Below are 14,793 nucleotides of genomic sequence, written 5' to 3'. Positions count from 1 at the left end.
TACTCTAGGAAAAATACTTGAAATGATATAAAACCAAGATATAGTGAATATGTGAAGCACAAGGGAAACTGCTATGAATTATAGAAGCTTGATAAGCATGCATGCCATATTTGGTATATTTAAATGACAGTTAGCTATTGTTGTACTAAAGCTATACTTTATATATTTAGGATCCAGTATAGTATGTCCACTACGTGAAAAACCAAGTTTTTGCACTGCATTTTATGCCATGTTCCCTATGGTTGTTTAATACATTGGTTTGTGTTTTGGAAAAAGAGCATTTAGCTAGGTTGCTATTTAGAATAGAAATAGATTTTTCTTCAGTATTTATTCAGGCTGACATCACATCACTAGATCAAGTACTGAAATGTCAGTATTATCAAGAAGGTTGCTTTAATGAGAATTATTTGACAGAGCAATCAAGAGAAAAATATGTCCCTTGCTAAGTATCACATTTAACAAAACTGTCTTGCCAATCAAGGCAAAGTCCTTATCACAATCACTGGTTTGACTATTTATTTAGTAGACCCTACCCTAATAAGCTCTGAGTTAGGTAGGATTAACTCTGTTTTTCTATTTGTGTTTGTAAAGTCTATTTTAAGTAAGAACCTTGATAATAAATAAAATTAATTTTGATGTGCTCACTCTCTTACACACACACACACACACACACACACAAATGCACCAAGTGCATACCACACTCAGAAAATTCAGAACCAACTGGTAATCTGAATTCTTGAAATCAAACATTGTTGTTCTGAAAATCTATCCCGGAAATGTCTGTTATTGTCAAAAGGAATTCTGTTTCCTAAGACATAAGCCAGTGAGAATGTTCTGCATGTTCACTGTTTCCATACTCTGCCACAATATATTCTAGAACACAGAGGTTTCTGTACAGAACATTAAGTATATTCACCAGTTAAATACACACTAAAATTCATCAACAATACTAAACAACAGTCCGACTAGAAATTTTCATTGCAGGCACACTTCTCTTTTACTCTTATGGTTTTGTGGATGAATAGCTTAGATAAGGTTCACTGCTGGCTGGTTCTTGCTTCAATTTTATTCTATAATCCCCATCTTTTCCTATACATAGTAGCCACAACCAAAGAAAGCAAAAATGATTAATTCTTTCCTTCTTACTCCTTACAAATGTGAAGGTAGAATGGTAAATAGCTTTACTAAACATCATAATTTGCATATACTTCCATTTTTATACAGGAAACTACAAAGAAACAAAAATGACTGAAGCAAGCTGATACAGCAACAATCCTTTGCAGTGCTAATTTAGACCCCACCTCTGTGGGAAAGGAGGAACCCTAATAAGTTATACCGACACCAGAAAGTCTGCTTATCTTCACCAGATAAGCTTATTCCTACATAAATACCTTGGCAAACAGTCCTTGCAAATTTATGGCCCATGACCCAAGGACATCCTGCCCCAGACAACTTACATAGCTCATGCCCTCCTTGCCTTCCCCTCTCGGTCCCTCTATACCCTTTATTTGTTCTAAGTAGCTATATAAACTGTTCCCCTACCACTTATAGTTGAGTAGTAACTTTTCTTTTAGTTCTGCTCCCACATGTGCCACTTAGCTCTATAAACTTATTACGCACTTTGTTTTTTCAGACTCTGTTTTCAACTTAACACATACTTTCATACAAAATAATCTAAGTATTATATCAAAAACATTTAAAAATAATTTATTTTATTTTATTTTTGTTTTTAATGTTGCTTAAAACCTTTAGGAGTTCCTGAGGTAAGGAGAAAAATAAACTGGTATGAAATAATTACTTGTTCTTTTCAAAGCAATGATTAAAATTGAGATGATAACCGTGATTTGTGGAAAAAGAGATACATTCCACAGTACTGTCATGATAGGACTTTCTATTTTGAGGTTATATTATCATTTCATTTTGAAAACATTAAATTAGCCTCTAAGTAGAGAGCAATTCTTCATTTCATAACAATTTTCACACAGTTAAATGATTATTTAAAATAAAAATCAGAATTTACATTCTTATTCCAAATTTCCAATTAAATGTAGTTCTGTTGTTTCATCAGTATATACATACATACATACATATATATATATATATATATATATATATATATATATATATATATATATAAAGAGCTTTATTTTTCATTAACTGAAGAAGTTGGCTATGTTTGTAAAGAAAGGAAAAGTAAAACTTCATTCTTCATTAAAAGAGTTAAAAAAAAAAAAAAGGTGAAACGGGTTAACCAATTTCCAGATTTCTGATAGAATTTTTCCCAGTGCTTGGCCATGTCACTGCTTCCAGCTCATTTTCTCAAGCACCACCTGCACATTCCCATGTAAGAAGACCAGTTTTTCTTAGCAGGCTCTGAGCTACTGAGGTATTATTTATGTTTAAAAGTATAATTATTTGAGTAGTTTAGGCTTTTCCAGTCTAAGAGAGACTGGATGAAGAGCTTTCTTCAACATACAGAAAAATTTTATTCCTCAGTGCTCTACCTTCTGATTTTAAGATAGGTATGGTAACCTGGCAAATAATGTCACTCTCCCCAAATGAATATTATAGGCTGTCTTTCAGTTCTAATAGGAAAGAAAGAATTTGTGGGCTCTTCTTTGCATTAGGCAGTAACATAAACTTCTACTTACCCACATCAAAAACAACTACTTTAGAAACAGAAATATCACTTTAATGACTTGTTTACTGGAATTTCTTATACTTAAAACAGTTCAATCTGTGAGTTTGTTGAGTGAGTTGCTGCTCTTTGACAACTCCTCTATCTTCCCAACTACTAGGATTGACTCAGGCTCAGGTAGCCTATTCACCAGAATATTCCCAAGCATGGTTTCCTTATTGTAAAGGATGCACATTTAAATGCCTAGAGTTAACATTTCTCATGCAATTATATATAATTCTGTAATAAAGTGCTCTGCTCCCACACTACCCTACAACATGAAATCAGACTATGATAAAATGTAAATATGTAGCTAAAGAAGTAAAGCCAAATGGATAGGAACTCTCCTTAATACACAAACATGCATCATGAATCTCTGATTGGCACAATAAGGTTGGAATCTGGATCCACTATGCATAGCAAAACATCTTTGTTACTTGATAATGAAAACCCAGGGACTCTTGTCAAAATTTTTAAGCCTTTAAGGGCAATTTAAGAATACTAGGTACAACTAAAAACTGCAAATTCAAAGTGTAAGGGGCAAAAGGGCATGTTGTTGAAAGAGTATGGATTCTAAGACATGAGACTATTCCTGACTCAGCACTGAGAAGCTGAGGAACATAGGCAAGTCCTTCAACCCCGCTGTGCTTCAGCCTCCTCATATATAAAATGAAGGGGGTGAACATAATCCCAAAGGTTCCTTCAGGCTCCAAACTTCCAGCATGTATAGGCCCTGAATAAATTATTGTTGAATAAAAATGCCTTCAACTGACAATGATCAAATGGTGGGGACTACAGAATACAGCCTATCCAGACTGTTTTGACTCAAAACAGAATTTCGAGAACAACCTGGGAACTGCAAAGTCCATCTCAAAGGATGTAGAAAGGGCATAGAAGTGATAAAATTCCTGGAGCAGAAACCAGAGCAACCCTCACTGAGATGATAATATACAAGTTGTACCCAGAACATTCAATCCAAATTCAGTTGAGTATCTCAGTTTACTGCAGACATCAAATTGGAAGCTGAATATCAATGAAAAGAGTAGCTTTGACATGGGATCAGAGTGGTTGTGAGTAGGCTAGTGAGCAGAGCATGTCAGAGAGACAGGATGGCAGGAATGGGAGGGAAAACGTTTATTCCTGGTTTAAATAATAGGCAACTGCATTTAACAAATCTCAAAGGCATGTAGTTGGTCCCCACAAAGTCCTTAATAATATGATGCAGTTTGTTGGTTGTTTGAAACAACATACATGTGCTGGACAACAAGGGAAGAGCTAAACCAAGAAGCATGCCAGGAAAGAGTGTGAGTAGAAGAGTTGGGACTTATGGTCTCAGTCAGATATGGAGAAATCACTTCAGTTTTCCTCTTTGGTTTGGTAGCCATCACACAAACGGAGGAGCAGAATCTACTTTCAACTAATACTTCAAACGTCATGCTCCATCTACGTAAAGGCAGCAAGGATATGTCACTGGGAAATTATACCTTAGTTCCTAAGGTAGGAATCAGAAATTTGTTCTCTAAGAACAAAACATAAAGTCTCTGTAAAAATAGAAATTCTGAGGCAGTTTGTGTCAGATCATTGCTGTGTTTATTTGCCCAAGTTACTTGACCTCTCTGTGCTTCAGTTTCCTCATCTATAAAATGGAGAAAATAGAACCAAGTTCAAAGGGACTTTGGAAAGATTAAGTCAGTTAATATATGAAGAGCAGTTAGAATAGTGTCTGACACATAGTGAATGCTATATAAATAAGCATTTTATTATTATTATTGTCATTATACCAACATACCCAAAGACCCAGGTGACTTTCTACAATACATGATATTCAGCCTTTCAGATTCTCAACAAAATTAAAAAATAAAATACATTTGGGAAATAGAATGAAATCCCTTCCAGAGTAGCTAACTTTATGTTTTTAATAATGGTGAAAAGTAGGCAGGCAAAATCCAAACCATGTTAAGAATTAATCAGTGATAGATATACACATTTCAACTACCTAAAGCAAGCTATCAAAAGGTAAAATGAAGGGTCTTTTATTTAATGTGTAAAGAGAAAACATCTTTAATCAGTTCCTTTTTCTAAAGATGAGAAATAGGTGATTGCAATAGTTCATGCCAAAAGGCAGTCAACCCCACTGCAGAAAGAAAAGGCAGGTTAGATTTCCATGGGAAACAAAAGCTCAGAGGTGAGGGAAGAGCTCTTTCTCGGGGAATCAGAATTCAACTTTACCTTACATGTTTTGCCTGAGAAAGAAATATGTCCTTTCTCCTTAAATTTATATTTGCTCCCCCCAGATGACGTGAGGCATTCTGGAATTTCTATTTGGAGTGAAACCTACATTAGCAATAATTTTCAATTATTACAGCTCTAGTTAACACGGATATTAAGAGAAAAGGACTAACTAAAATTGTAGCAGAATATTTTGACCCTGGCATTTTGACATTGAGGATATTTAACACTAAATACAATTGACCCAAGAAAAATTTGATTAGGTAGAAATTATCATCACAAAATAAATCTAAGAATCTTAAAAATACATGTAGCTAAGTATTTTTAAAATAAAAAACAGAGGAATCACATATTGTTAGTAACCCTGAAATCTACAAAAACTGACCCTGAAAGAAATTAAACTTTTAGAGAAATAATTAACAGAAAATGGAACCGACACTGGCTAAAATTGCTCATGGTAACATTTTTGACCAAAAAATGGTGAAAGAATCAGATCTTCTTACACAATTTAGATAAGTAAAATTTGATAGGGGAACACTGGATTGGGTAGAAATAATGGCCACAGAAATATTCAAGAAACAGCTATAGGTGATAAAATTTGATATAGAAAAAATCATAATCAATAGATCAAATCTTTGTTGTAAAATTGACACAGAAAACATTTTACTTCAATTAAAATAAAAGAATAAAACCATAAATGATTTAACATTGCTATAAAGAAATTAATTAAGGAATCAAATTAACATACTGGAGTTTACTCCAAAAAATACTTTATTGACCCAAATTAATTGATATTGGTATAAATCTGATTTAAATATTGGTCCTTAGAAACAGAGCAAAAATATCCTTAGGTTTTAATTGGGTCAAAATGTCAGAATAAAAATTGTGGGGGTTAAAAGTAATGTCAAAATAGCCAGTATCCAAAGTTGCACACTACTCATTAAGCCAAAATAATATTTGCTTTTGTGCTTCCTATATTTATGCACTAAATAAACTAAAACTGACTAAATTTATAGATTATATAAAATATGACTAGGGAAAAGAATAATATTAAACCATCAGAATCTGGGCTTTGAAAATTTAAATAACAGTTGGTTATTTGCTCAGTTAACTACTTAAACTCAAGAATAGAAGTTATAGGTTTAAGGTTATAGTTATAAACAGATTCCTCTGATTGCTCTGTGGAGAATGTACCAGTGCAAGAGTCAAAAGAGACTAATGAAAGAATCTAAAGAAAAAGGAAGTGGTTTGACTGAAATAATGGCAGGGAGATGGTAAGATGTGGTGCCAATACTAGAGATGAGAAAGAGACAAGAGCAGATTTGCTGGGATGTAAATTTGGATAAACAAGTCTGGAGCAAAGTGGAACAACTAAGGATAGAGATATAAATTTAGGAGTTAACAGCACATGGATGGTATTTTAAAGCCATGGGACCAGATGAAATTCCCTAGGGAGAGACTCCACATTTTAGAGATTGAGCAGAGAGGGAGACATCAGAAGGACAGGAGGAAAACCAGGAAAGTGTAAGCCATGGAAGGAGAAGAAGAAAGTTTCAAAAAAGAGGAGTAGTTGACTATGTTAAATGAAGCTGATAATGACTAAGGTGAGGAAGAGAATTTTCTACTGGAGAAGCAAGAGAATGGTCTTTGGAAACTTGGATAAAAATCTGTTTCATGAAGCAGATAAAAGATCCCCGTTGACCTGGGTTAATGGCAGAATGGGAGGGAAGAAAGTGGAATCAGTGTCTATAGACAACGCTTTTGAGGAGTTTCCATGAGAGAAAGCAAAGAAATGGGATGTAGTTGGAGGACGATGGAATGGGGGGCAATCAAGGGAGGCTTTTTCTGTTATTAATTTCCAGTGGTTGATATTAAGACATGTTTACATCTAGATGGATGTTGCAGGAGGGATAAGGGACAATTGTAGAAGCAAGGTCCTTGCAGCGGGAGCGCTGACTGAGCAAATGTTGCTGATGGACAAAGCAGAAGTGGAGCACATGGGACCAAGTCAGCAGCTTCTTTGGGTCTCAGCTTCTTTGGAACAGGAGGCTGTTAAATATTTTCTATGGCCTAACCTCAACCATACTCCAATTATCCTGAGTTCACCCATACTGTCAAATGCAGCTAAACTTTCTTTAACACCAGGCCCTCAAAATGAAATATAAATGTTGAGTGAATGGACCAAAAAGAAAAGGCAAGAATAAAAATAGCCCCATTCACACAGTCCAACTGCAACTTCCATTCACCCATTCACTACTAATCCTGAGTGTACTACTCTTAGGATTTGAGAGTGTTTCCTACTGGTATAGATGAGCTCTAAGGGTATGTAAAAGTAACTGTTCCTCCTGGGATATGATTGAGCAATGACCATATATATTTGCATATATAAGTTGCATAGGGTCTCAAAGCAATATCCTATTTTGGACTTTTTCCCTTTCTCAGACTCCTGTCCATCCAAGTAGAAGCAACACTCCGTGGTCCCTTTCTCCTTAGGCTATTATATCAGAAGTGGGGTAATTATTTCTCATTAGCTAATTTATCTAAAAAATCTTGTCAGAAAGATGAGGATTTTGACATAGGCCTAATTACCTTACCCTAATTAACAAGACAGCTATATGAATGAAAACATTATCAGATCATACTGAGCTGTAAAATATTATTTTGATTCATGATACATTTTGAGTCTGAATATTTCACTAACTGACATCTGACAGATAGAATAGGCTTGGCTTCTACTTTTTTTCCAAGTTAGGAAAAATGCTGATACATTTTTCACCTTTTTATTCCAACCCCTCAAGTTAGCTAATAACATATGGAAATTTACAAAATAGCCTTCACAAAAGATTATATTACTTGTCTTTCTACCTCACAGGATCATCTGTGAATTCTGAAAACCAAAGAATGCTCATAAGTAAGAAGAAACAATAAACTCTAAATATGTAAATTAGAGTGCACAGAGTCAAGAAAAGGGATTTGAGAATAGAGGCAGGAAAGGACTTACATGATAATTTTTTTTAATTGAGCATTTGGGATCCAAGTTACATTAGAAGTCACAGCAGAAAAGCACTCAGGGGCAATGAGAGTACATAAAAGAACAATTCATGAAGCCAGTGTTTCTAGAACTTTCATGTCCACATGAATCAACTGAAGAGCTTGTGAAATTGCAGATTCTGATTCAGTAAGTCAGTCAGTCTGGGGCAGAGCCTCAGATTCTGCATTTCTAACAAGCTCACAGGTGACACCCATGTTGCTGAAGCAGACTGCACTTTGAGTAGGGGACTCTACTGTTTGGAGCTGACTGAAGAGAAAGCCAGCTGTCAACAAAAGAAGAGGATTGGGTAAAAGACTCAGAGTCTCATCAAACAGCCTGAAAGACTGACTGTGGAGGGTTTTATTGGAAAGGGAGATTTGAACAAGACTCACATGTATCAGTCATAAAAGAAGATGGAAGAATGGGAAGAAAACAAGGAAGTGAACTGGGGTAATAAAACATTAGTAGTTGCCTGATGCTCTTGGGGGATTCTTTTATAATTCCAAAGAGACAGACCCCCTCAGGAAGGAGAGATTAGCCACCCAAAAGAGGGACCCAAAGGGCCTGCAGTCAGAAATTATTCTTTACCTACTGAATATTTCGATGTTCCAAGATTTGTGAGGGAATCTCATATTTCTTAGTAGATTGACTGTTGTGAAAACCCTTAGACTAACTTAGCACTTAACACTCACACTATGACTTACCAAAGTTGTCTTCATCTAAGGGACACTCTGGTGGTTCTTCTAGGAAAAAGCACAAAGGGCAAATCTTTATTTGGGGAGCTGGGGTAGATGACTCTGGACCTCTATACCCATCTCTCCCTGCCCTAAAAATCCTAATTCTTAGACTTTAACACAAAGAATAACATAAGGTCAGTTTTACTGGCTAGACTAATACTTAATACTCACAGTCACTGATGCTGAGCTTGTGATAAGTTGTTCAAAAAATTGCATGAAGGAGATAGAGGAGAGAAGTTTGGGAATAGGGGAATAAAGCTGTCACTTCTTCCATTTCATCCATGCTTTGTACTATGTAGTTGACGTTTGAAGACTTGACAAATTTATCAGCAAGGGATGAAACACTTTCTTTACTTTCACTTTAATTTATTGCTTAGGCCTCAGAAGACACATTAGTCATGTAATGCTTAATATGCATTAAATACCTTTAATCACATGCAGATTAGCTAGCGTAGACTAGGGAAAAGAAATATAGTTCGAATTCAACACCTATACTTACTACATTACTTGTAACCTTTTGCATTAACAGAAGCTGCTATATTATACCTATTAATGTAGCTTATTCAAGTTGGAAGGTTCAAAGTCTCAGAAATTATGTTTTTTAAAAATGGTGGCACACTCTGTAACAACAACGATAAGCACCACAAGACTTCAAGCTTCAAAAAAATCCCAAATATGTTAAACAAAAACATTAATACTTTCTATGGACAACCATTCTCTGGAGACTTATCAGACTTGCAACCCAATCAGAACTTGCCACTAATGAAAGCTGTTGAAAAGAATTCCCTCTATAGACTTGATGGGTAGAAATTACTACTTTTGGTCTAAGCACTGATGCTTCTCATCAGTCTGATTAATAAGAGTAAATCATCGAGAGTCAAAGTTGGAATAAAAATTCCAGAGAAAGCAAACATTTGTAAACTGTGATCACTGTGTTTGGGAAACATAATAATAATGATAATTAAAATAGCTACCAAGTTTTGAACACTATGCACCAGAAGCTGTGGTTCACTAACATTACCTCATTTAATCATCTCAAGTCTGTGCAGTAGTTAAAATGATCAGCCCTCTTCTAATAATGAAAACCTGAAGGTCATAGAGGCAAAGTAAACCTTAGAGACTAAACCTTGATTAGACTCACACTGTTAATACATGGGGGATCTGGGGTTCAAATTAACTCTGTATGGCTCCAGAGCCCACTCTGAACACTATCTCTAATAATATCAAATTTATCACAAAAATAAAAATTATTCATAAAGTTTTTTAGGATACTCTCCTCTGTCCCCCTCTTCAAAATTGCAGTGTTGGCCCACATTCATTAGGCAGGCAAGCATTATATGACTTCCCAGTTCTTTCATTAGGAACACATAGGACACAAAAGACTTATCCTTTGTAAAGCCAAATAAAGTCCCCAAAATGTCATAAAAATGGTCATGCCTCACTGAATTTGTTAGAATAATAGCATATATGCATAAGGCCTGGTGCCTGCAAGGTATTACTAGCTGCTTCATTCCTGCTCCTGAAATCTAAATGATGGGACTTGCCTTTAGTATTATATATGTGTTATATATATATATATATATATATATATATATAAAACATATATATTACATACATTATATATAAATTTTGAGGTTTATAGTCACATTATAAAGTCATTATAACACATTATGAATGTCATAACAATTTTTGTAAAATGCCTAACAGTGTACCATATACTTCTCAGCAGATTCTAACTCATTGAATAATGGTGGTCAGCCTTTGCCTTAAACCCCCTACCCTTTATCATCACCAGCCTTAAACCCCCTACCCTTTATCATCACCAGCACCCCCCACCACCACTGTCTGTAGGCCAAGGCCCATCCTGAATCAGTCCTGGACAGGGCAAGACATACCAATAATCTAAGCCCCCACAGATGAGGGAGAAGGGAACTGGATATTCACTGTAATGTATGTGCTTCACAGACGCAGCTGAATCCTCATAACAACCATACATAATAAATACCCTTATCCTCATTTTAAATATGGGGAAAATTGAAATGTAGAGTGCTGAAAATACCCGACAAAGGTCACACAGTCTCACATTAGGATACTGGTTAAAAATCAAAGCAAAACAAAGCAAACAAAGCAGAGCCTAGGTACTGGTCTCCCATTTCCCAGGCTGAATGCCATACAATATAGTGTTGACTTCTGCTTCCCAGATTTTTCAGGATGAATAGAAAATAAAACAGAATTCTTTTTTTTTTAAATCAATTTACAAGACAGTTGAGTCAGCTTTCTGTACAAGCTTATGATTTTTTCAAAAGCTATTTGCAAGAACGTTCATATCTTATGCAAACTGCCTTGTGGTGTGTGCAGACACCAAAGCCAAATTATTTTGACCCTGACAACAGCTGGGAAGACTGGAATTGAGATGACAGTGAGATAAGCTCCCAGATATGCAACTGCCTAGTTGTATCTAATGCATCAAACTCAGTCTCAAATTTCAGACAGGGAGCCAATGGACTTCCAGTTCCCAGTCCTAGTGCTATACCTTTAATAACCCTTTATTACCATTTATCTTGCATACTCAGAAGGTACTTAGAGGGGTGAGGATTGGCTGGAGATGAGGGTGGAGGAGGGAGTAGCAATAAGTCGAATTCAGTTGAAAATTGGTGTGAGTCATGTTTTACTGTGTCAATCTGGGATCTTATTTAAAGAACTAGGACCCTAGTCCCAGAGTCAAGCTCAGTATCACTAATGGGGAGTCAACCAAATATTGTTTCTCCTGATGCAAAAGTGATTATGCAACATTACCTAGGACATATTCCATCCTGAACATTTTGAATAGTAATACACCAATCATCTAGATTTAACCTAACCTCCACTTTACAGATACCAGGAGATAAAGAAACAAGCTAAATGACACTGCTGGAAAGGAACCAAAGAGATCCAGAAAGTGAGGTATTCTGTAGGTTAACTGGCAGGACAACAGATCAGTGTCAGGGGAAGAAGGAACTGGGTACTTAGAACAGACTTAAGAGACATAACCACCAGATTAAGATCTAGACCTGAATTTGATCCTGGTTTGGACAGAATGGTTATAAAGACATTTGGGGAATAACTGGGGAAATAAGAATATAAAAAATATTAGATAAGTAATATGTATTGACTTAGAAAGGTACAGATTATTTACTGAAAAAAGGAGGTAACAAAAAAAACATGTAAAGCAGAATCTTAGTCTGATTAAAAAACAAAACAAAACACACAGACCTGGAAGGAAATACAATAAGGGTGTTACATTAGAATATGTTGATTTTCTTATCTATTTATCAATTTATTTGTTTCTGTACATTTAATAACATCCTACATCACACACATAACTGCTTTTATAGTAATAAAAAGTGATTTTAATTTTGAAAAGAATTAGGGATTGAAATGGAAGTGCATGGCCCTTCCTATAGAACTCATTTCTCAGTACCCAGAACACATAACTAGTAGGAAGGATATTCAGGAATTAAATCCAAAGACTGAGCATCTTTCAGTATCACCCAATTCTGGAATTATTCTTTCTGTCTACCTTCTGGGTTTCAGGCACCACAGATAAGTTCCAAGCATTCATTTGCCCTTTGAATTGCTTTACCATTCCTGTTAGCTGCTGCTCTCACCCACAATGCCAGCTCTATTCGTATGGGCTTCTGCCTCAGTTCCTTCACCAAGCACTCCATTTTCCTTTCCTGAACCTGCCTGCTAGGCTTTGGTTCTGAGGTCCTGCCTCACCGCTGCCAGCCCTGGATCCTGCTCTCAGAACTCCAACTCCATGGCCTGAATACATCTGTGAATGGAAAGAATGCCCAGAGCCATGATGCTGCTATTTATCTGAATTTCCAACATCTCCGAATGCCTGGAACCTACACTGCTGTGCCCTGCCTGCCAAACTGGACCTTCTCTGGTTGCTGATGCCTACCCAAACTGCGCCTGAGCTTGGTATGCCCATCATACTGTGATGGACGAGGCAGCTGCCCGTCTACAGTCAGCCTCTGCAGCTGGCTTAATTTCCCATTCTCTCCTCACTTTTACCTTCACCCTACTCATGGAACCCTGCTATTGAGAACCTGCAGTCTACACACCCAAAACAGATTTGCTGCTAAGCCTAGATCATCTGAAAAAGAGGCTAGTTATAAACTCCTTACATAGGGCAAGAACTGGAGCCAGGGTGTGAGAACAGTTCTGTCCATAGGCTCATTTATTCCTCCTTCCTTAATTTTTACAGCATCTTTATTGAGATATAATTCCCATATCACACAATTCACTCCCTCTAAAGGGGTAAAATTCAGTATTTTTTAGTATATTCACAGATATTCACCACAATCAATTTTAGAATATTTCATCACCCCCATAAGAAACCTCATATCCATTAGCAGTCACTCTGGATTTCCTTTCAAGGCCCCAACCCGGCCTAGGGCAACCACTAATCTACTTTCCGACTCTATAGAGGCCTATTATGCTTCCTTCCACCATTTATTCATTCATTTAGCAAGCATTTGTTGACTTCATACTGGGTATCAAAAACTATGCTACATAAGTGAACAAGGAAATCCCTGCCCTCATGGAGTTATTTGTAGTGTATAAGAGATGTTAGAAATTAAGTAGATAAGTATACTAATAATTACTTATTTGAAAATGTGATATGTTAGGTGATATGAAGAAGTTCAAGGTGTGAGGACAATATTAAACCTGAAATTTAAAGGATGAATAAGAGATGGCATCGTGGTTGGCAGTCTCAGGCCATGGACACAGAGTGGGCAAAGAGCCTATGATAGAAAGGAGTTTGGCAGCTACAAGCAGCTGAAAGAATGCCAGTGTGGCTACAGCACACTGAGTAAAGGGCTGAGTGATTTGAGCTGGGGCTGGACAAATATAAATGGAGGGCAAATAGAGACACAGCTGCCATATAAAAGATCCCACCTGGACACCCTTGCAGAAATATAAGCTCTAGCACCTGAGGTGTGAGTGAGATAGACCTCAAGTTTTTGAGTTCTCCTGTGACTTTCTATGGTCTTCAAATAAACAATTGCTGCTGAGGCCAAAAGGTCACAGTATTCTGGGCATGATGGTTGGGTACTGGAAAAAACATAGAAATCATTTTCCTATGCATCTATAATATGTTTTGCAATGCTACCAGACACAACTTAAAGAAAAATGTAGTGGAGTTAGAGAAGGTCCAGAGAAAGGCAACAAAAAAAAGACTCAGAGAATTATGTCCATACATAAGGTGCTTCACTTGGAGAAGGAAAAAAGTGATAGAAAAGATAACTAAAGCCTATAAAATTATGAAGCTGTAGAATGGTTATGTGGTAGAGGAAGCTGAATGCTACATTTTAGTAATTAGAAACAATATATGCTTTTTATGAAGTGAAGGAGGTTTGAAAACTCATAGTCTGAAAGAAATACATTTCAGACAGATGAGAAAAAGTTCTGCTTTCTGAATAGCACAATGAAGTCAGAGAAACCTGGCGAAGCTCTGGCCACTGGTCATTCCTACGTGGCCTTGAGCAAGTTACTGAAATATTCTGTTTCCTCATCTGTAAAATGGGGTGGAGCTCTACCACAGGGTTGTGAGGAGTAAACGAGATAGTATTCAAAATGCCCACCACAGGGTCTGTCACGTAATAGGCATTTGGTTTTTGGCAAATATTTCTTACAGAACACGAACACAGGAACTCTGAAAGATTGTACCACATACAATAAAAGAGGTGGATGAAATGCGAAATGATTGATTCAGAAGAGATTATTTTAAAAATCACAGATGTTTCATGAAATAGCTTGAAGAATGAAGCAAACATGGGCTACTTCAAAAACAATACTAGGATCGATGATGAGGTGGTTTGGAACTGTATGTACCCTAGAAAAATCAAGTTCTTAAAGCCAATCCGTTCCTGTGGGTGTAAACCTACTGTAAGTAGGACTTTTTGATAAGGTTACTTAAGTTTAGGTATGGTACAGGGTAGTTCTTAATCCTATTACTGAAGTCCTTTATAAGAGAATGAAATTCAGACAAAGAGAGAGAAAGCAAAGGAAGCAAGGAGCTGAAAACAATGAAAACATGGAAGAGAAGGGAGAGACCAGAAGATACCGCC

The 14,793-nt window shown here is 36.5% G+C and overlaps 1 protein-coding gene across 3 annotated transcripts in view; it reads right to left on the bottom strand.

The window, feature by feature from the left end:
• Positions 1 to 14,793, bottom strand: part of SLC44A5 (solute carrier family 44 member 5) — a 386,861-nt gene that overhangs the window by 172,358 nt on the left and 199,710 nt on the right. For 2 of the 3 annotated variants that reach the window (XM_037826900.1, XM_037826902.1), the window contains exon 2: positions 8,642 to 8,680. The exons of the other annotated variant lie outside the window; for it this stretch is intronic. In XM_037826900.1, the coding sequence (XP_037682828.1) occupies positions 8,642 to 8,680 (39 nt within the window). The remainder of the gene's footprint in view (positions 1 to 8,641; positions 8,681 to 14,793) is intronic. 3 annotated transcript variants of the gene reach the window in all.

The sequence above is a fragment of the Choloepus didactylus genome, chromosome 2, assembly GCF_015220235.1.
Source record: "Choloepus didactylus isolate mChoDid1 chromosome 2, mChoDid1.pri, whole genome shotgun sequence".
Lineage (NCBI taxonomy): Eukaryota > Metazoa > Chordata > Mammalia > Pilosa > Megalonychidae > Choloepus > Choloepus didactylus.
Note: the sequence above shows the minus strand (reverse complement) of the source record. Positions and strands in the feature narration are given on the sequence as shown.